A 24,467-nucleotide genomic window follows, 5' to 3' on the forward strand; every position below is an offset into this window, starting at 1 on the left:
CCATCACCAGGAATGTATCCAATGTCAAGTTTTTCTGCTTCTTCAAATGATCGTTTTGTAAGAGCATAAGCCATTTTAATTTCAGGTAGTTGATATTCTATTTCATCTCCAAGACATGCATATCGATCGCCCAAATGTGTATTGATGCAGATTGAAAACAAACGCTCCCAATAACTATCAACATCAGCTTTAGTTTGAAAACAGAACGACTCTCTAGAATATTCCTTATCCTCTACTCGATGGTAGCCAGGTTTACTCGATGTTGTATCCCATAAAATAGCATTTTTATTGATAAATACAAAAAATTTGTCCTTATTTTTCATTACTTGCTCGCCAAATTGTACTAAGCCAAGTAAACACAGATGTTCCGCAATCCTATATACTGAATGTTTATGTTTACCTTTGTCCATCAAATAAAATTGAAGTGAATCTGGCAAGTCATTGATTAAAATTTGACTTTTAATCGGATCATTCAGATAATCTAAAATACCTGGTATGCGAAGATCGATTTTGATCAATTGTGAAAATATGCAAAGTGGCAAACGGTTGATTGCATCTCCAAGTAATAACCACCCCAATGGACGGTGAGATACATCAGTAAGAGGTGGTACAAAAATGCACTTATAAAAGCATTTATCATAAATACGCGGAAGTTCGTGTTGAAAAGCCTTTTCCCCTTCCAATGCTTCTTTTAAATTTGTTGTCATTTCACATTCCTTATTTTGATGATCGTAGACGAGATAGTACATAAATTGATGCAAGAGACGTAATTTGCTATATTTCGGAAGATGAGGATATGGATTCTTGAGTTCTTTGTCTGTTTTATCTAATTTACTATATTTAATTTCACAGAGAGGTTTAAGGTTACAAGACAATTTTGATTTTTGCATAATTAATCGCTGTTTTGCATCTGAAATTGAAGATTTTATATAATCGTGTTGAGAATTAATATTTAACTCCGAGATGAAAAATAGTGAGCGGTGACTGGGATCATCCGATATTTTTATTCGGTGTAATTTTATCTGTCCCTTGCTCTCCATGTAATTCAATATGTTAATAAGAGACTTTCTATCAATGGTGCCTCCCGATTGATTATTTTGAGCCTCAACCTTCGAAATGTACTTAGATAGATCAAACAATCTAGAAGTTATTTTCTCTTTGCGTATAAATTCAAGAATAATATTTGCCCTCTTCATTTTTTTCAAAGATGTGAAATTGATTAAAGGAGTCTGATTGGAATATATAGATGTGTCCAAATTTTCATCTTTCACAGCTACATGTTTTGTTGTCGACGGTCCTACATCGTTAACAGCTACATTGTCGTCTAAATTTTCATTTACGCTTTCGTTGGTTATATTGTCACAGTCAACAGTTTCTTTACATTCACTTAAAATATTTTGAAGCTTTGTTTGCTCAATTTGCAATTTTTCCGATGTTTCTTTAAACTCATTTGCAATGTATCTAGAAATAAAATAAAGAAAAAGGCATATAAACACGTACAAATAGTTTATACAGTAAAAATACTGGATTTTTTAAAACCTTGTTATCCTTTGTTTAGTGCAATCTACAGACGATGAATACAAAAATCCATGAGCAATGATGTACTTTACAGCATATCTAGCTGTTGAAGATTCAATACCTAATGCAATTTCTACTTCTTTAAGACACATTCCTTTATTCTTTGAAGCGTAAATTCGCGCGTAAACTTGCTGAAGTAGTCCTTCGCCAACAAATGTCGAACCTCTACATGTTTCTTCGATGCCTGAAGAAAAGAGGAAAATAAAATGAATATGATACTTTGAATTGTAAATACACATTCAGTCAGATATAATTTTATATTTTATAATCCAAAATCTTTAAAATAAGTTTGATTTTGAGGTATTTAATAAAATTGTATATTCTGTTATACCTTCTGCATCATTCGACTCGCGAATACCTTCTACAGATTTCTCACCAGATTTGTCTAGCAATTTTAGAACTGTAATTCTGCGTTCTTTTCCACTAGCAAATTCGGCTTCTGCTTCAGTCGCATTTGGATATACTTCGCGATAGGGAACATTCTATACAAAGCAAAAATATACGAAAACCACTTAGTATGAATAAATATTTCTAATCATTTACTAACACTAATATTAAGTATACAAACTTGAATGAGTTGAATTTTATCGCGGAATTCACGACGCTTCAAATAGTATTTTAACCGTGTTGCTGATAAAATTGTTTTAATCTCATTAACAGAAGCCATATGAGATGGTTGCTGTTTCAAGTGCAATTCCATTATTTCAATATTTTTGTTGACTATACAAGACAACTTTTGATAAAATCTAAAATTACATACATAATATTATAGTTAAAGAGTAACAACTTATGCACATATATATTTACAAAAATATACACCCAGCGCAAAACGAAGCTTATCAGTCACAAATTTTACCGGAATGGCCCATTTTTCGCCCTATTTGGGTCTCACTTTCTGGCAATTTTGTTTTTATACTTTTACAGTTGTTTTCAGCATACCTCAACGTATTGTTGCCAAAAACTTTTAAAGTAAGTTTCCCCCAGACTTTCAAGTAGTGCGTGTCTTTTTTTAGTGTTGTGAGCGTTGAGCGTAAAATATAAATTTTTGTCGATCGCCGAGAAATCAAAAATTGTCACTTTCTGGGAGGAAAATTATTCTTTTGTGGAAATTTATCGACGAACGGGGACGCATTCTACCTACAATAACTATATTTTTTAAGTATAAAAAAACAATGGACATAACACCTGTCGAAAGAGGAAAAATGGCAAAAAAACTGATTTCTCGAGACGAACGGATTTTAAAGAGAATTTCACTTCAAAATAGTTTCAAAACTGCGTCAAAAATTAGGTCTGAGTTCATTGAAGTTGGAAAAAACAGTAAGCTTAGAACAGTTCAATATAAAATAAATGAACTTGGTCTATTTTAACGGGCCGTGCAAAAAAAACCCTCCTCACGAAGAAAATGAAGGATACTCGTCTTTGGTGGGCCAAAGAGAAGAAAAATTGGACAGTTCAAGATTGGGAGACGATTACTTTTTCAGATGAATACAAATTCAACCTGATTGGATCAGATGGGATGGCGCTACTACGACGAAAATCAGGCGAACGCTATAAAGAATCGTGCTAAGCGCTGGCTGTTTAACATTCGCCATTGTATGGTATTGGGGGCCATCACACGGTATAGTGTTCGGTCAATCATTAAACTAGATGGGATAGTCAACTCACAGGAGTATAAAAAATTCATCGACAAAAGCGTTATTCCTACATTAGAAGGCTTACCGGAAATGGTTAAGGATCTTGTCTTTCACGATGATTCAGCACCGGCGCATCGTTCAAAATTTTAGAGTATTCAAATTGTTTTCACAATTATTTTAATTATTTTTAATGCATTGGTATATCACCATTTAGTTTTTTTTTAAATATCGATCAAGATAAAGATAGTTTAGGTATAAACTCCATTGAATGGCCAGGAAACAGCTCGGATCTAAATATAATCGAAAATATTTGAAGCAAAATAGGCAAAAAAATTAGAGATAAGAAACCAAAAACGATAAAATAATTAAAATACATTATTTATGATGTATGCTACAATGAAATTAGTGATGAATTATTAAAAAAATAATATGAATCACTACTTAAACGAATAAAACTATTTATTAAAAACAAAGGAGGTCCCATTAAATATTAAAATAAAAAAACATTTTTATTTGTATTCCCTACTATTATTTGAAGTCCCCTTGATATGTTGATAAGCTTGAAAAAGAAAAAAAAATCCGTTTTTATCGATTTTTTGATTTATGAAATCTACTCCAGGTATAAAAAAAATGATCATTTTTACTCCAAATTTACAATGATTCCCCTCATAATGTTATCTATTGACGAAATCGCTTTTTTTTGCTGCATATTAATGAAGAGGAGTTGTAGAAAATAAAAAGCAAACTGTTATTTTAAATTCCTTTCCTAGTCTTTAAAAATATATCGTTATTTGCATGTGATGCAACTGATACGCTTCGTTTTGCGCTGGGTGTATATAAATTCGTTTTTTTACCTCGTCAATTGTAATAAAACTGAAGGTGTGCCACTAAAATTGAATTTAATGTTAACATGCTGTTTTATTACAAGATTGTAAGTAGTTAAATGTTTATGAAAATAAGACAAAGTCTTTGGGTCCTTTTCCAATAAATTTAAGCTCTCACTCCCAGCTGTAATTTCTCCCTAAAAATATACATATACGTAAATACAACAGAAGAGAAAAATTAAATATTAAACTAAAATCAACAAACATTTGATCGAGATCGGCCAATTCTTTCTAATATACAATAAAGTCCATCAGATAATTGTTCACAGATTGAAAATGGAAGTCCAGGAGCTAATGCATCCCATCGACATTTCAAGTCACCGACAGCAACCAAGGTATTAAACCATCTAAAAATTTTATGAAATAATGAATCAATACAATAGTGTGTATTGAAAATGATGTAAATATGTACATACTTCGTAACAGCGTCGTCATATGTCGTGTTTTTTACTTCAGCTGATATATTTTTTCTAGTTTCATAAAACTGACAGGATCCACGCACACTTTTAATAGGATGATGTGGGTAAATATTTATATTTGGATCAGGCTGAAAATATATCAAAATCAGTATATATTTCATAATTATTATACAAAAAATACAAATGCTCTAGATATATATATATACCTGAATAACTAGTCCTACTTCGTCACGACTAGCAAACCTATCATACAATTGAATAACTGGTCGGGGTTCCGGTAGTTCGAAAAACTCTACTTGGTTCAGTTGCAGTATAATATTCCAGAATTTTCGTTTAATTTTATCGTTCAAATCGGTGCCAAATCTGGTGGAAATCCTTACCCAGAGTGATTCAAGAGTTATGCCTTCTAGGCCCTCTAAGCATATTTCATCCTTTAGGACTTCCCCATAACAAACGTTCGATAAGGGCATCATATCTTGTTTGATTTATTTATTGAGTTTCACTACAAAACAGCACTTTACGGCATAATGATGAAAGTAAACATTATCACAAGAAATATTTTCAGGTTAGTTTAATTTGACAGATCTTAAACACCAGAGCCACCTTAATCAAATGTAAAGTTTCGATAATACGAAAAATGGTCAGATCGTTGGACTGGTAAAAATGTATAATGGTTTTTTCTATTTTATTTTAAAATTTAAAAACTAAAAAGAATGAAGAAATTGCATATAAATTTATGGTTGGAAATTTGTAACGAACAATCGTTACAACTTGTGAGTGTAGATATATAATTGATATAAAATTGATTAGATATTTAATGGAACCTTCGGTCAAAATTGAAGAACGCCTTCATATGTAAATAAAAATTGTTATATTTTTTAAATGTAGGGAAGTATAATTATCAAATCATACACGTGAACAAATTAAACCCGAACTAACTTCGTACGCGATACGGTCCATTAAGCCAACCCTTTTTTTGCTTAAAAATTTACGAGCAAGGATAACATAAAATCAAAAAAATAAAGGAAGACCCCTGCATATCATTTCTACACTAGAGCATGGATGACCCTGTATGCAGGGTTTATGTTTTGACTTTGTTTCGGCTTGAGTTTTTAAGAGGATCTTTCTTTATGTTCAGTATACAAGTATTGTTGTATGTATGTACATTGTATTTACGGCAATGAAGGTAGTTGCTCGACTTCGGAGGAATGGGCTGACTGAACTCCAAAGGCTCACTAGCGTCTGGGGCTGGTGCGCTGGTGTGACGAGATCATGCTTTCGGAGATTCCTGTGGGCTCGCGATCGTTCTTATTGAGCGGATCGAATAATGTCTTTGCTCTCGATGAGCGAAGATATTTCAAGCGAGGATGTTGAACGCGATGATGCAATCGTGCGACTCGTGTTTTATGTGGAAGTTGATGAGATCATCGATGTCGATTCAGGATCGACATCGATCCTGGATTCACTTTACGCGTTTAGAAAACTTGTATCCCTATGATTTTGTGGCGGCTCGCTTATACGACATGGTCGAGTTTGGTTGCCTTCCTGCGAGTGGGGACCAACCCGGCTGGGTTCGGAGAGCCACTACTCACTCTGTCTTCAGCTGTCATATAATAAACACGTGCATTAACATGCCAGTCGTCTCATTCGTTCATCCTCCATAATTTCAAACCACGAGCCGTCACCGTTGGGGTTTCTAGGGGCATTTTCTTCGCCCTTTGTGTTCAAAATCGTCACCGGCAAAAAGCGTGTGGGTTTATAGAGCATTTATAGCACATTTTGCCCGGGGCGCAGCCCGGGCGAAACTCGGAGTCTCAAGATTATAAGAATACATTGTATCTGCATTAGCTGCATTCTCAGACGACTGATCTCCAAACAACTCGACCCTGCAGCTAGAGGAAAACAATAACAAGAATCGCGCAGCAGCTCAACAAACGACGTCTAGATGCCTTTGAAATACCGACGCCCAATTCAAGCAGAATGTCCGATTTTAAATACCAAGCAGGTGTACAAACAACGTCCAGACGCTGACTTCATCTCATAAATGCGAGTAGACGCGAAACCCTGAGGCACGCGTGAAACGATCTGAAACCCGAAACATGAACAACCTTTAGACAACCGATGGTACAGCTGCAAGACGCGACCTATAGACGACGACATTTTGCATACGACTGCGTATCGTGCATTATATATAACCCAACGCACCAGCTCCAGACGCTAGAGTGAACCTCTGGAGTTCAGCCAGCTCACTTCTCCGAATTTGAGTAATTAGCTTATTTGTACATACAGGTCTGTTACTGAGAGTTGGCGCGTTCTTGCACTCACACAGAAGCGCGCGAAAGGGACAGAGCGTCTTTTAATTATTGAATGCATGGCGACAGCGGTAATTGGACTATTCGTCACATTGGGGTGGTCACAAAGACAATTTTTGCCATGAAAATCGCGAATACACAATATTTGGCACTCAAGTTCTCGTTACTATGATAGTTATCGTTAGTATGATGGCCTTTTCGGCTGCCAGATGTTCCGTTATAGAGATTTTAGTGACTTTGTGACGAGTAATTTGTGACCAGTAATCACCGAACCGGTGACAGAATGCTATACACCAGGCCCGGGAAAACTGCGGCCGGCCAAATTGTCGGTTATTAGAGGATCAGTTATTTTTTTATGTTGCAATTCTTTTTTATGACAATAAATAATGTATATCTATGAATAGTATTTTATTTGCGGCTCGCCGCTCATTTTTAATTCCTAATGCAGGCCTTCATTCGAAAAGTTTGCTCTGACCTGTTCGGGTTTGGAGCAAACGATCGACAAGTGCCAGACAGACTGAACCACAGATTAACTGGATGGCTGCTTCAAAAGCAATTCTCGACTTCACAAATGATAGATTGCACATCAGATGACGAGTAACCTTTCGATGTGCACAGATGCAATTATTAAAATGGTAATTATTAAAATTGAGTAGGATCTTTCTGGCGAGTTTAATAAGGCAAAATTCGGAACTAAAGTATCAGAAGCACAGAACGTATACAGGGTCACGGTCTCCGTGACGAGACAGAATGTTAAACGACAGAAAACGCAAATATCGGAAGCGTATTAATGTGCGCGCGCAGAATACGGGAGGAAAAGCATGTTCCTCTTGTTCCCGATGTATCTTGCTCGCGCAAATTAAGTGAGTATGTACCGTTTACCATGCACCATTTTTTTTTTATCTTTCGACTTAAAATATTTCGATTTTCGATCTTTGCCTTCCGATATTTGCGTTTCGGGCGTTTAACATTCTGTCTCGTCACGTAGACCCACAGGGTAGGTATGTCGGGACTTCGGGTAGATTTCGCTTAGTGTAAGTGCGAGCAGTGCGCACGCATAAGGTACAAGTGTTGTTAATCTGTGGTTCAGTCTGTCTGGCGCTTGTCGATCGTTTGCACCGCATCGCGCCTATTCACCGACACAACCCGAGCGCATTCGTTCGCGCCAACTCTCGGTAACAGACCTGTATACAATAATTCTCGTATCAACTGAACATAAAATAAACGATCCTCTGACAAACTTCTTCTTCTTCTTTTTTATTCCTCTTCTCGTAGGAGGTTGGATATCATGACATATATCTTCTCTCTATCATATATCTCTGATAAACGCAAGCGTGTTTTTATAGGCCGGTATACGATCAACACACCTTCACTGCCCACAAGGGGGAAGCGTCGCATAATTGAGAGAGAACGAGTTCGTGCGTAGGGGCTAGTCCGCTGAGAGCGTAGACGAACGAGAGCTGGCCGCGACGCGTTCTGGGTCAGCGTTCGCACTCGAGAGAGAGACGGCGCTAGGCGGCGAGGGGCGTGAGTGCGAGCGAGACGGCCGAGCAGCGTAGGCAGACGCGTTGCGTAGAGTGTGGACTGGTGTGTAGCTGCGAGTGTAGAGGATTGGCGGGGGTTGGCGGCAGTGGCGCTAGCGGCAGTCGGCGTTCGCGAACCGCAGACGAGGAGAGACGGCCAGTGGGTTGTGGGCGGTCGGCCATCTTGGTCGGGTCGGGTCAGATCGGGTTGGGTCGGGTCGGGTGCGGTCGACTAGATTCGCGGACGTAGACGTAGACGTAGAGGTAGAGGTAGCGTGAGGACGTAGAGGAAGATGTCCCGCTCGCGACTGTGCGTGCCGGCCGAGCTGCGGGAGCTGCTGCTGGAGTTCACGGTGTCGTGTCTGCTGGAGCAGCCGGCCGACGTGACGGCTTACGCGGCCGACTTCTTCTGCCGCCTCCGCGACGCCCGCCGCGCGCCCCCCGCCCCCGCCCCCGCCGCCTCCCGCGTCGCCCACACCCCCGACGACTCCATCATCTCGGACGAAGACGGTCAGTCGCCACACACATCCACTTACATGCATGCTCTGCGCTCTGCGCTCTGCGCTCTGTCCGATGACAGCTGGTGTGACCGATAATGGCCATGACCGCTTTTGCTCTTTTCACTCGCATTCGTACTCGGTGCGAATCGAATTCGCAAAGTCCTATGGTTCACAATGTGATAGTTCGTCGATTGCACATTGTGAAATTGGTCCGAGTCGCGTGCGCAACTTTTCATCCCCGTCCGTCGAGTGACAGTTGGGAGGGTCGTAACGTGACCGATAACTACCATGATCTTGTTTTTTTTTATTGTTATTTTCGTCCCCCTTTCTTCGATCGATAATTCGCATTTTAAAAGTACGCGATTTTGGATAATCGATATTTTGCGCAATATGTATAGAAATAATTGTAGAATAAAATATGTTTACAGTATCTAGAGCAGTGGTTCTTAACCTTTTTTGGAGGTACTGACCCCCCACCAGTTTCATATGCGCATTCACCGAACCCTTCTTAAGAGGGCTGGACACCGGCGCCTTGTCCATACAAATGTATTAGACTTCTCCCTTCCTCAATTATGGCACTAGAGAAATTATTTTTTAATATGCTATGGATATCCACCATTGGGTTGCATCTATTGTTTTATTTTTTTTGATTAGTTATTTTTTATATGAGCTAGGAGCCGCCAAACATCAATAAAATCGCCTCTTTTTTACACCCACGAAAAGATTCCAGCGTGCCTATTTAACGGTCGATTTAAAAAAAAATACGCGCATAGTTGCACAGAAAATATCTTTCTCATACCGATGATGAAATTTTTTTAAAAATTGGTCCAGTTTTGGAGGAGAAAATATTAGAATACGAAACCTCGATTTTGTCAATTTAAAATACGTTTTATCTGGTCGAAGCGCAACTGTCGCATTCACTCAATATATATATATATATTGATATATATTGTCGCATTCACCCAATATATATATTGAAGAAAGGAACGGCAACAAAATTAAGGTTTCGGGTGTACAGCCCTCTTAATTGGAAAAATAAAATATGATTTTTTCAAATTCAAAACAGGTATATATTTTACTGGTGCACAAAATGAACCGTGCATCAACATCACTGTGTTCAAAGAACAAAACCATTAAAACGTGATTTTCACACAAACACATAATAATGAATATTTACTGCAAATCAGTGTGGCTTCTGCTGTTGCCTTTCAGAGACCAGTTCAGAAATGCGTGGCTTCACCTTGGCAAGTGCTACTCTCATGTTATTTTCGCAACAAAGTCTGTTCCTTTTCTTCGTTTTTATGTCCAGCATCCTCGAAAAGGATTGCTCGCAAAGATATGTTGTAACAAACGGTATGAAAATCTTCAGAGCTTTCTTAACAATAACAGGGTACTTTACCATTTGTTGACACCAAAACGTTGAGAGCGTTGTTGTTCTGAAGAGTTGTTGTTGAACCTGGCTCTGCTGAATTTCCGCCGAACCCCTGGGATTCAATCAAACCCAGGTTAAGAACCACTGATCTAGAGTAATGCGAATGTTTTTCAAATTTAAAACCAGGACATTTTTTTTCAATAACATATTTGATTAACCCTTTGAATGCTGATCAACGTCTATTGGCGTTTTGGTAACAAGGCCATGAGCCTGAAATACGCCGATAGGCGTTGTTTTTTGAGTATGTAAAAAATAATCAAGAATACTACCCCGCTAAGCCTTTCCAGGTAGCATTGAAAAAAAATGCATTGAACATGGATCGTGTAATCCGTGTCAATGTTTATGAAGACTGGTTTACAACGGAATTTCTGAATTTATAACCATAGCAGAATTTCCCAATGGAAATCTCTAACTGCCGAGTATTTTAGTTTGTGGCTTGGCATTTAGATTGTGAGCATTTTAGGAAAAATGCATTCATTTATAGACTTTTTTTGTTTGTTTTATATTGTTCCAATATATATTAGAGAGTCTAAACACACTTTTACAAAACTCGAAATCCTCGGCAATAGTAGTAGATTTCAGTGCGATAATATAAAGGTTTCAGTGCGATAATATTGACGGTGTCTGAATCATTTTTAAAATACACAAACACATTTTTTAATAAAAACCATGGAAACTAGTCAGTGATCGATTCTGAGCTAAAAAATCAGTTGAAATTTCGATGTCGAATTTTCTCATATTCACAAAACTTCAAACATATTGATACTACATATATACATAAATAGAGAAAAAAAATCATTCATTTATTAGTATATTTAGAGATAAAATATTAATTATTAATCTTATAAGCGCGACGACTATCCAAGTAAATTATAGAGGCTATTTAGATACTCTTCAAAATCTGCGTCCACTTTGACCAAAAAACACTATCAATTCTAGACGTAGTTCTCAGTGTGATCAATCATCGCTACAATTTCATTGATACACACACTACTGTCCATTCCCGATCACTTGAGGATCAGCTAAATGTGGTAATAAACGACACCGAGGAAGTCATCCACAGCAGAGTTCATTCGAAGATAACACATCAGAATATATTTGATATAAACGACGGATTCAAATAATATATGTTAAGCTTTGTGAATCTTTTTGTACAATATAAAAACAAAATAAAAAAAAATTGATATAAGTAATTATAAATATTTCGTAGTACATTATTATGATGATAATGAAAATGTGAAGTATTCAAATAATAATAAAAAAAATACAAAATCAGTTTCTGCTACTTGAAATCAGGTGTTAAATCGATTGGAGCTTATCAACTTGTCTATTTTTATCTAACGTATAAATCTTTAAGTGTGTGTGTTTTTTTTAACCTATTATCGGTATTGGTATTAAAATGATTCATATAAATAACAGTTGATTATCGCAATAATCATGATCCGCAAGATTAACTCATTTGTGTGATGTTGGTTACTTTTTTTTTTTGCATAATCCATCAAATAATGGACAACAATGGACATTCAACTAATTGGGGCTAAACGTTTTAACGCTTCTCTCTTTGTATCGTAAAATATAATTTCGCAACCAAAAGCCATTTCTAAATAGGAATGTTTATTAAAAATTGTTTAAAAGTCATTCGGAATCAATGTAGACATGTTTTTTGTAAGATTATGAGCGATTTACTTCCAGCAGTCTCACTTGTTATAGATTCTTGAAGATAACATATAAAAAAAAAATCATAATATTTTATCATAAACAGCCGACTATTTATAGCCCTTTGCTTATATTAGCGCCGTAAATAGTTTTTCGCGCTATTCAACGCCGTTTCTTCTTCATAGTCGGTTATGAAAGAAACTACATACAAAAATAATCATTTCAGTTGAATCAATCGGACTTACCGAATGCAAAACAGAACGTGCCGTGGGTGTGTGTGTGAAAAACTGTTTCACTCTAAATTAAGTATCAAGTAGCTTGAAATACGATTCGACACATGCATATGAACCGTAAATTTGTGAAGATTGCCTCGTTACAACTTACATTTCCCGTTAAATTGCGCAATGCGAGTACAAATTGCGTGTGTGGGTATCTCGGACATAGCGAACGCACAGCCGTATATTGTGGACATGAATGGACTCATTAAGTACGCCAACAAAGGGATAAGACCGGTCAATATGTCGGCTGAAATATAAATAACAGTTTTGGCGTTTGCTTTGACTCGCCTCGGATTGTTTGACTATTCCGGCACAAGTTATCCTTCGCCGGGTAGACTCGTTTGGGAAAATTTTTCAAAACTCGTGTGTGTGGGTACGTTCAAAAGCACGTGACACACATGTAGAGGTAAAATTATGTATGAATAGGTAAAATTTTCAAAACTGGTTCTTTCGTCGAATTAAAAACACTACGATTAACATTCAAAATAACCAGTTTCCTGTATATTACATATGTACGCTTTACTGGAGACTATCGAACGTCGGGCTAACACGTTGTGAAATTGCATAATGTGTACTTTCAATTGAATGTATCACCGTGTGTGTGTGTGTGTGTGTGTGTTCTTATGCTAATGATCGAAATTAGCACACTTTTAAATGCACATATTACACGTGTCCCATGTTCGGAATGCTTAATTCGAAGAATTTGTTATGTTTCTTCTTTCTTTTGTTGGGTTTTTATTTTGATCTTTTAGTGCGTCGTTACATATCTTTGAAATGTGTCTCGTGTGATAATGTTTTGAAATTAGTATGTATTTTGTTAACAATTTGCCAAGGTTTTGTATTTTTTTAATTTTATTTTTTGACTTGTCAACTTTTAAGTTATGTGCGACAAATGCTGAATGTAATCGTCTAAATATACACCTCAATTCAAACACACTGTAAAGATCTTATCGTCTATTTATTTTTTGATGAAATTTAGTGTTTTTTTTTTCAATTTAGTACTACTATTTCAAAGCGTGACAAAACTATTGTTGAAATTTATTATGTTGTTTTGTTTTTGAAATAATACTTAAAATATATTAAAGTTGGTTGGGATTATCTTTCAATTTAGCAAGTGGTTATGTGGCAACCTTTTTTTTATTTTTTTTTTGCAACCTAGCCAGAAAACTGCACTCAATCACTATGATCTGGCATTTTCATATATGTAGTATTAAAATGCAATTTGATGTGTTTCTACTGGGTTTATTTCATTGTTACGACTATAAAAAGTAATAGCTTTCGTATCAAAAGCAAAACGATTAAACAGTAAATTGGTTTTTAACTTTATTAGCTGTATATTATAAAAAAATCAGTATGTTTATATGATTACATATTTACAATAAGCTATTTATGTATATATATTGTTGCGTAGGGGTGGGTGGAGGATCCAAATGAAAGGCCAAAGTCGCTTCACAGCATTTATTGATTGATTCAGGAGGTCCATGCGCAGCCAGCGCTCGTTCCAGAATGGTCTGATTTGGCCTAAGTACCTCTTTAACTAGTAAAAAGGGAAGGTCGCTCACTACAGCTTCCTCGATCCGTTTGTTTCTTCGTTTAGGCATGTACAGTTTTAAGTGAGTCTCGCGCTTTCGCGGTCCCACACTCTCAGGGTTCTAGGAATTCTACCGACCACTTTGGGTCCCGCTAGGCCAATTCGGGGGTCTCCATTGTTAGGCCCCGAATGCACTTTAGGCGGCTGATAATCCCCACGTTACAATATATATGTATATAGCTATTAGGATTTTTTCGACTACCGGTACACCGGTATTTACCGGTAAATGAAAAAAGTTTTTTTTGTGTATTAGATAACCGTACGTGGTGACTTTCACTAAAAACGTTAACCTAGATTGAATCATAAATGATTAAAAATAAAACTCTGGTGAATAATGTCGTATAAATGCATTAAATTTAATTTGTTATTTGAAAGTTTCGATCATTGAAACAACCGTCTGATCACATTTATTACGATTTGGTTGGATTATGTATGTAGCTAGTGAATTTATCGATTCGAAATAGCTGCATTTAATACTCAAAATTAACAAATTCCAGACAATATAATCTACAATATGCCATTTGCATCGATTTTTATTGTAATATTATGCAAGTATATATGCCTTGTATATGTACTTAATTCGCCATAAAATTTTGACTGGTAAACCGGTATACCGGTTCCCTAATTGCTATACTGCAGCCAAGCTGTATAGAATGCTGGTTGCGTTAATTCTAACCACAGAGAGACTACTGGGTTCAAGCCCTGGTTTGACTTCGATTAAAGATAATGTATTCGGAGTATTTCTGCAGTGCTGCCGGTCAGACTTGGATAGTTGAGACATCAATTCGATCATTTCTTATCGGAGTTTAGCCAATTTATCTGATTTAATTGTTGAAACGGTTCCTCATCAAACTGGCAAAACCATTCAGTACTTACTATTTGAAATTTATAATCTATAAATTTATATATATATACAAGTTTAATAACACACGTGTCTCATAATGGGGTCTACTTCACGGAACCGAAAGTGAAAAGGTCGAAAAAGCAAATATCGGAAGGCTTTTTCAAAATCGAAAGATCTTAAGTTGAAAGATCAAAAAAAAGGATGCATGGTAAACGGTACTGTGTATATATAATATATATCAGTGGCATGCCGTGAAATTATCTCTCTTTTGGTCATACAGCCTTGTTGAATGTGCGCGCGCAGGATACGGGAGGAAATGCCTGTTCCTCTTGTTCCTGTTGTATCCTGCTCGCGCAAATTAAGTGAGGATGTACGACGGGGGTAGAGAGACTTTTACCGCACGCCACTGATATATATACCGACCGTTTTTCATATGTATGCATGATAAACGAATATTTTCGACTTGTTCACGGTCAAACCTCATAATAGCATCGTGGTAAAATATAAATTTAAATTTAAAAAAAATTATATATTTAAAAATAATAAATGAATTTTATATATAACAAATGAATGTATCTAAATTTTTTTTCATTATGGTTCCTGGAAATAGTTTTGCAAAGATAAATTGCTTCAAAATGGAGGATAATGAAAATGCTTCACTTTCATCAGTAAACGGTACTCCGGTTGCATCTTGTTTTATAGATTTGTCGCTAAAACTGTATTCTGAACGTCTTCACACACTTGGAGCTAGCCGCATATACATATAAAGCATTTGATCATTAAATAAGTATTGTTTGTATAGCAAAAGTTGTGTGTTCGGGGGGTTCGACCTTTAGTAACTATTCCCATAAGAATGAACATTCATATATGCGTGTTGTATCTATTTGCTAAATGACTAACTCGGTGGTTAAATGTAAACTGCTAAATATTCCATAATACCGGGTCTCTCATTAGGATCAATAATGGGCAAGTGTTTTGCTGTATAGTAACATGTGAAGATTGTAGTATCTTATGTGTACATAAATGAAACTGTGTGTACGATTCGCACATGATTATGTCAATATTTTTTATCTAATTTGGTCTGTGTTTGCCTTTTCAGAACCTCCTGTGGCTAGATTCAACTCTCGCCGCAAGTCTGTCTTCGCCGAGACGTACGATCCTGAAGAGGACGAGGAGGATGGTGATGCAGCGTCCGCGGTGCATCCCAAATCGGACGAGCAACGGGCAAGATTGGCTGACGCCGTTCGCTCCATTTTACTATTCCGCGCTTTGGACACGCAGCAGATGAGAGACGTCTTGGACGCCATGTTTGAGAAGCGAGTCGAACCCGACGATTACATCATAAAACAGGGTGACGACGGTGATAACTTCTACGTTATCGAAAGGTGGATTGATTGAATTTTAATTTGTATGTAGTCCGTGAACGGTTTTGTAATTGTGTTTTTTTTTTTTTCAGCGGTAAATACAACGTGTTCGTGAAGGGAGATAGCGGGGAGGAGCGTAAGGTTCACGCTTACGACGGTGCCGGAAGTTTCGGTGAGCTGGCGTTGATGTATAACATGCCTCGTGCGGCCACCGTTCAAGCCATCACACCCGGGGCTCTTTGGGCTATGGATAGACAGACTTTCCGGCGTATTCTGCTCAAGAGTGCTTTCAAAAAGCGTAAGATGTACGAGCAGCTATTGGATCAAGTGCCCATGCTCAAGGCATTGCAGGTGTGTAATATCGTATTTATTTATTATTTAAATTGGCACACATCTATGTATCTATGTATATATATATAAATCAATGTTTGTCTGTCACGTATATATCATTCCTATACCGTTCAACCGATTGCGATGAAACTTAAATGAGTTATTGTGTGCATGTCTGCAATGGTTTTTGTTAAAAAAAATCGCCCAATAACGGGAACGGGAAAACAGGAATGAGTGGTATTGCAACGCAATAATTTCAAATGTGTTCGCGTCGCCACCTGCGTTGTTAGGGTAAAATAGACGAACAATTGAATAATTTCAAATGTGTTCTCCGGCTGTGCGTGCGTTATGTGGCATTGCAATGCATGCCGGGTTCAGCTAGTACAGAATAAAATATAACAGAAAGCAGTACAGTGAGACAAAAAAAAGATACAAATATAAATTTGACTTTGTTTTTTAAATGCTTTTTATTATTACGAAATTATGTTTACAATACATCTTATTTCTATTTTAATAGCTACTGATCTACCGATCATTTTCTATTTTACAATTTAATTTAATTTGGTTAGTAATTATAGTATTATATTATTCTAATGTTAATCTACAGCATAATAGGAAAAAGAGCTCAAAAACCTATTTCCAATCCTTAATACAAATATAAATGAAAATATTATACTCTATGTACAGTGAGCACCACATGGTAATATAAAGAAAAATTACAAAAACATATTAAAATTAATAAATAATGAATGATAATAAAGGTGAAGAAGCAAATCAACCACAGATTTGATTCTTCATCTTAGGCCTAAAAGTACCGAAAGAGTCAGCAAAAAGATCGAGGCAATCATCCATTCTGTGCTGTTGCACTATTAATTGATGTGTTGTTATGACAAATAGGTGGATAGAAAAGATTTGTACATGTGGTGAATCGGGCATTAGCGTTAAAATTAATTTTGTTCAAAACAGTTGTGTCAGGGACACCATTAACTATCTTATATGAAAGTAACGAAACGGTGAGACAAACTTACGATCTTGAAAAAAGAAAGTCATTATAAGTTGGTAACAATCTTACAAAACCAGTCGTATGGGATAAATGGCGCAGAAAGCGCTTCTGAATTGTCTCTAAATGATCTATATGAGTTTGGTAATAAGTAGACCATATGACTGAAGAATACTCCATATTACTGCGAACCAAACTGTTATAGAGCAGTATTAGAGTATGCGGATTCTTAAAGGGCTTCGCAATTCGGCAGATAAATCGCAATAGCTTATATGAATTAGTGACTGTATGTATGGTTATTGAATATCAATGTTGTTGATTGAAAGTTAACATTGAGCGTTTGTGAAATATCAGTGGATATTTTACAGCCAAGGTTGAATTGTTTAATAAAAATTATAGAATTAATCGATAGCTAATATTCTTATGAATGTATGTATGTATATGAAGAATTGTCATTACGGAAACTTGTTTTTTTAGTTAATAAATATTTATGACGTTTATACAAATTCATATGTTAATTTTAACGAACTACGAGAAATCTCAATGAATTTGTATGTAAAAATATAATGTTTTATTATTTTAGCCGTACGAACGGGCGAATTTGGCCGATGCTTTAGTTCCACGACAATTTTCCGACGGAGAATTAATTATCAAACAGGGAGATTCTGCCGATGGAATGTATTTCGTTGAAGACGGCACCGTTCGAATAAGTCTCAATAGAGACGATGGCAAAGAAATGGAAATAAATCGTATAGGTATGCGTTGTTATTTTTTAATAGATGATTTTTTTTATTGAGAATTTACATTTTGATCAGTATATGTTTGTGTTTTTAGGAAAGGGTGGGTATTTTGGAGAGTTAGCGTTAGTAACTCACCGCCCACGAGCTGCTTCTGCTTATTCTGATGGCACCAGTAAAATAGCCTGTAAGTTGTTAGTCTTGCAGACGTGTGATTGTTGGATGGGTTGAATCGATCGTAACGTTTGTATGTTGTTCTGTTTCAGTTTTAGACGTGGAAACATTCGAACGTCTTCTGGGGCCGTGCATGGAAATAATGAAACGTAATATTGACGATTACGAAGACCAGTTGATAAAAATATTCGGCTCGAAGAGCAACGTCGAGGACGTCCGATGAAGTGTTTCACTTTTATGTCAGCATACATCTCTAACCCTCCCAGCCCCGCCGACAATATTTATTATTTTCACGTCTTATGCTTTCGCCATGACCCATCATCGTCCGCATGTGTATGGAGTTTCAAATTTGCGCGCGACGTTATCTCCCGCTTGTGTTCTGGTAACCTGAAGATTACCCGGAATCGCTTATTCTGGATGAATTAGGAATATCAAGTTGCTCTTGAAAATTTTAATTGGCTCTTGTATAGGATTCCTTCTTTTTTGTGAATTTAGAAATTGAAAGTGTATTTTTATGATGTTAATAAAAAAATAATTTCATACTTTTCCATTCATTCACGTTCACTGATACTTCTTTTTATTATTATTATTTATTTATTGGTTCATCTAGTTAGTGGGTGTATTGTTTTTTTTTTTCCATATTCATCTTTTTTTATTATTTGTTTGATTATAAATATTTTAAATTTTATCATGTGAACAAGCGATTTGTTTATTAAAACGTGTTACATTATTATTTTTCAAGTTAATGTTTTATTATTATTCTATTTTAATGTTATGTTTATGATTGTATATGCAGATAATTTCATTGAACGACTTATAAAATTTGCAATTTTACATATCAAATGGTTTAATACATAAGGGGGCGTATATTGCACTTTGGGGACTATATTTTTGTAGAATGTCTGCTGGTGAATTATAATGCTTAACCCTCCAAGTGCGCTAGGTGGATTTACGATGTTATACTGATATAGGTTTTTGGCATGATCAAATTTAATTAAAATAATAATATAATTAAAAAATAAGGTTTATAAAAAAAAGCTCACTGGATATCTTGCGAATCACGACTAGAGCTGTTCAGTGAAATCATTAACAGATATTAAATTAAGATTCGTTTAAGTTTTGGAGACTAAATTTCTCAAATGCATTTTTTATATCATAGTTTATACTGTTATAGCTGGAATAACTGATAATCAGTAAAACTGAAATAAATGATACAGAGATGATTGACCATACATTTTGCACTTTATTATAAAAAAAATATAGGTAATACATAATGGAAAAATTTAAAAGTCGTCTACATTTATATCATTTTAATAACACTATAATAATTTCGGGTAGTCTTGGAAAAATCTTAATTTGCAGTGGATATAATAGTCTTTATCATTCGGCTTAGTACTTACATTGCAAAGAAAAAAAAACATAATATTTGTATACTAGTACACAGGTAAATATGTGTCTTAAATCAAATAACTTAAGAAATTTAACATTGTATTTTTGCTTTCTTTTGTTTTGCTTTTATTTTATTATTTAAATTTTACTAGGCTTTCGATTCACATGTTTTTCTTACTTGATTTGAAGCTAAGAATTGTTTTTGAAAAAATGCTAAATCGAATATATGGCTTTCTTATCACACAATTTGATATTGGTTATGGATATTAATAATTTAATTTTAAATGCAATAATCTAAATAAATAATTTTAAATGCATCTATGCACAAATGTTGGTTAATTTATTTTGCACAATTGTTTTGTTTGTTTTTAATCAAAGAGGGCATTTAATTTTTCTATTACAGAATTATCAAAATGAATTATTATAAATGTGTCTACTTTATGACTGACAAAAAAAATGTATGTCTTATGACCAATTTTCCGCTATCTTGTGATAAAACAATCTATTTTATAATAATCTATGATCTTCTTGGAAGAAACTAAATCAAATTTTTGTTTTTTCGTTTTATCTTATTCTTAATCGACGTGTTAAATGTAAATACTTTTAGTTTTATCGAATATTTTGTGCCATTTCTGCACGTCAACGTCGTGAATGAGGTTGTTGTGTGTGTCAACTTTACATATTGATTATGATTCTCGACATTTTTTATTTATCAATTCGCCCATAGTGAATTAGGTAGTGAAATTTTTATGCACTTTTTACACAGGTTTTATCTTTGTTGTTGTTGTTTTGTTTTATAATGGACCGTTGTTTTATTTGATTGAATATGAGAAAATTTTCAAGGTTTCGTTTAGTGCGTACTGTGACCAAATAATTGTGTTCAAGCATACTTTAGGATTTTATTCATTATTGTTCAGTTTATAGCGCTGTTGAATCTCAAAGTCTAGTCGTTCGTATTCATTTGATAATTTCTGTATTAGTACAATTAAATATATATGTACCGTTTCTAAGGTATATATGTATATTTATTACTTTGTTTCTGTTGGTTTCAGTGAAAAGTAATCTGTTAATAAATCGACGTTATGTATGTTTTTTTTTTTTTTAAATTCATTTTCTTCTAACGTATCCTAACGTTTTAGGTGGGGCTTTATTCGTTTATTTAATTTCGACGGCTTCCATTTTAATGAATTGATGTTTCACCTATTTATAACATTTAAAAATTGCGAGCAATTTAGTACAAAATCATCATTGTAAATGTTGATTTTTTATTTTTAATAATTTTTAACATTAATTTCTCGGTGCAATAAAGTATCTATAAATTAATTTTAAATCTGAATTAATGGATGTATTTCGTTAGCAAATAATTATTTAATCTTATGTAGAAGAGATTTGTTGTCCTCGCGTGTGGACTAAGCAACTTGTAATTTCAGTAGATTTGCTCTTGTCGAGTCCGGTTAACAATTTTATGTAGTTAATGTGTCCCCCATACTCCCTCGTTTATGATTGTATCAATGTATTTAAAAGGTTGATTATTAAGGATGTCCAAAAGTCTGTCGTTTGTTTGAAAGGAGTCTGATCTATGTTATAATCATTAATATATGTGTCTCCTATTTAATCTCTGTTGTACATGTTGTCTGTGTAATTTTTTCAGATGGCCCTAATTTCAGTTCTAACATTTTATCTAATCTTTTTTTTATTTACTTATATCCCAGTGGTTAGAGTTGTGTCTTTCGGTAGCAGACGTTGCCGGATCTAATGCCACTGGCACCAAATCAATCCGTCATAATTGAAACTTATTTTTAAGGCTTGTTTTTGGATCCTAAATTATCAGTTTACTATTGATTAAATTGGCCAATTACTTTAATTAATTGTTGACAATTTATTAGAGCAGTGTATTTTATTTTAATTTAAAGTCAAACAGTATTTACATAATTTAGTATATTCGTTTGCCATTTATTTATTTGTGTAAAATATTAATATACTAAATCCAGTGCTGGCACTGGTTTATTTTAAAGTTCTATCAATCAGTTTTTTTTTTTGTTATCTACATATGTATGTGTGTATATGTTGACATTATGTTTATGATTTTTTTTTCCTTTTTTTCTATGTATGACAAAATCAATTATAAAATTGTATGACTGTTTCTCCCTTTGTGATGTTTAATTATTCCTTTTGGATATAGTTTTGATGTAAAATGTCTTATAATGATGTTTAATCGGTGTGTAATATACATTCCTTCTTTTCTATGATGTATTCTCCAATCAATGATCTAAGATTGATGTCATGTAATAATAGTAATGAATTAATGTAACTCATTTAGGCTACATTTACATATATTGAAAATGGATTATAAACAAATATGTTTTTGTTTTTTTTTTCTTCTCACAATTGAATTGATTTTTGTAATGAAAAAAATATATGTTAATAAACATAAAATGAAAATTGTCTATTAAAATGTCTGTGAATTTTTAAATTATGAAAATGAACTATTGCCCATATACATATACTATAATATATAAAGAGTTTTATATACCAATGTTTCCATGTGCCTTCCTATTTCTCGTATTCAATACGATTCGCTCATTTTTCCCCTCCGATAACCTGAAGCTGATTGCGAAAATATTCTTATAATGTAGGAATGTGGTTGTGATGATGTTAATCTTGAAACATATGATAGATAATGCGATATACCTGTGTTTGGTATTTTAGGTAGATCTATTAATATCAAGGTGAGCTTGGTTTTGGATTCCATTACATCCGCTTGATTATTTGTTGCATAAAAACACGGTTTTTTTTTTTTATAGTTCATAAAATCATAAAAACATTATAAAATTACATGCTGATTTTTTAAAATTCAAGTATGGGCAATAGGACATCTTCGAATTGTTTATTTATCTAGATAATTTATAGTACAATTGCATGAGACAATGTGATGTGGGAACGTTTGAGTGACTTTGATGTTTTCATCGCAAGCCGAGTGTCGATAAATCCTATCTGGTTATGAGATCTAATTGATGTGTTGTATTATAATTCCAGTGCCATAAACCTGTGATTGATGGCTTTCGTGTTTATTGTAGTTTTAAACTTGTTGCACACTCGGTGTACCGTTTGATCTATCGAGTCACTTTGGTGTCCCTGCGATTCGGGATGTGATATGCGCGGACTATCGCGGTGTGTCACTCAATGCAATGCCATTTTCGTCGGACTGTAAGGGTCGTATCGTCGGGTCGAAGGTTGCTATCGGGTATTTTTGCTCGTTTGGTATTGTCGGCTTACGATACGCTCCCGTGGCAGGGTCGACGATCTGTCCAGTGTTAACGTTCATGATATATATATGTATATTTGTTCATTGACGATGTGAACTCAATTGACGATCGTTTCCTTCTTAATTGTATTCGTGTTAGGCAAATTTCATTCCTCGACAACACCGTTAAATGTGATACTATATTATAGTGAATAATATTGTAACAAGAATACTCGTCCTGTGTGCGACAGTTTTTTACCTCGGCCATTTTGTCCTAACGCATAGCACATTTTTTGAAATCTTTTTATATAAACACGTTTCAAAAAAATGTTTTTTTACTAATGCCTTACGGTGAGATGATGCCACTTTTTGGGACAAATCATTTTCCTTCGTTAGAAATATCTATATCAAAAAAAAAAAATGGTATTTTTTTTAACCTATTGAATTGTATGTATATAAATTTATATATAATTACGGTGACTCCTTCCTGTCGTTTTCTGTCATTACATAAATGTATTTGTTACCTTTATAACTTAGTTGGGCCATCTCTTTTGTGTACTCATGTATAAAATCTCTTGAAGAAACTCGTTAAAAAAAATCTATATATATATATATGACTATTTTTTTGTAAATGTGTGTGTGTGTGTGTGTGTGTTGACCTGTGAAGCTTGTCAAGCGATGAATATATCAGGTTATTTGTAAAGTAATAATCATCATCTGAGCGATGTTTAAATATTGTGGACAATAAGCGAGCATCAGTATCGAATCTTAGGATCACAGTTGAAATGAAGCAATTTTATGTTAATAAAAGAAAGATATACATATGTAGGGCAACGTCACTCAGTTTGAGCAATGTGCGTGTAGATGAGCGTCGATTCTGAGAGAGAAATGTTACATTATTCAATGTTGTGTTTACCAATGTTATGTATGTATGTATATGCCTAATAATGTTTGCATTTAAATTGATATATGAATATAATATAAAAATTAACATCCATTCGTGGGCTATTGTACGTCTTCAATATTTGTTGCCATATCAGAGTAAATAATAAATATGTAAAAAAAAAAAAATCATAAATGTGATAGCTTTTAAGGTTTATTAAATATTAGTTCGTTGTGTATGTATTTATTTCGATGTAACCAGAGAAGATGTCGTGTTTGTGTGTCACGTTAGTGTGCGGTCTCGTCTCGTAGTCGATCAGTCTACCGTTGAGTTTGGGCAGTGGCGCGCCACAAAATAGTATCCATATTTAATTAAATGAAGAAAGTCAACATTGTAACCGAGTGTTTTTTACGACGCACGTACTGTTTTTGAACTTTTCGTTTTTGATACACCAGATATGGTCCATTGATGCTGCTTCCCCACGTAATGAGCTTACACATCCAAAGTATTTATTATGTATTGTGAAATTATAAATATAATTATATTGTTTGTTTGTAGATTTAATACAGTTCTTTCATTTTTCACCCTGTCCGAATTGCTCACGATTGTCTTCCCGATTTGTCTAATAATTCCTTTTAGATTTATACTGTAACGTGGGAACACGAGTATCCACTGTCTAAGTGCATTCATGGGTG

The 24,467-nt window shown here is 34.8% G+C and overlaps 1 protein-coding gene across 2 annotated transcripts; it reads left to right on the forward strand.

Moving 5' to 3' along the window:
- Positions 1-1,589: 1,589 nt before the first annotated feature.
- Pka-R2 (cAMP-dependent protein kinase type II regulatory subunit) lies at positions 1,590-24,328 on the forward strand. 2 transcript variants are annotated; one of them, XM_077436794.1, is made up of 8 exons: positions 1,590-1,601; positions 8,644-8,860; positions 13,706-13,714; positions 15,751-16,036; positions 16,108-16,366; positions 17,929-18,100; positions 18,180-18,269; positions 18,349-24,328. In XM_077436794.1, the coding sequence occupies exons 1-8, from the start codon at positions 1,590-1,592 to the stop codon at positions 18,477-18,479; spliced, it is 1,176 nt and encodes a 391-aa protein (XP_077292920.1). In that variant the 3' UTR covers positions 18,480-24,328. The 2 variants fall into 2 exon arrangements, with proteins under 2 accessions (XP_077292920.1, XP_077292919.1); XM_077436793.1 differs by lacking the exons at positions 1,590-1,601; positions 13,706-13,714 and having other exon boundaries at positions 8,357-8,860.
- Positions 24,329-24,467: the final 139 nt, after the last annotated feature.

This window comes from Arctopsyche grandis, chromosome 8, assembly GCF_051622035.1.
Source record: "Arctopsyche grandis isolate Sample6627 chromosome 8, ASM5162203v2, whole genome shotgun sequence".
Taxonomy (NCBI): Eukaryota; Metazoa; Arthropoda; class Insecta; order Trichoptera; family Hydropsychidae; genus Arctopsyche; species Arctopsyche grandis.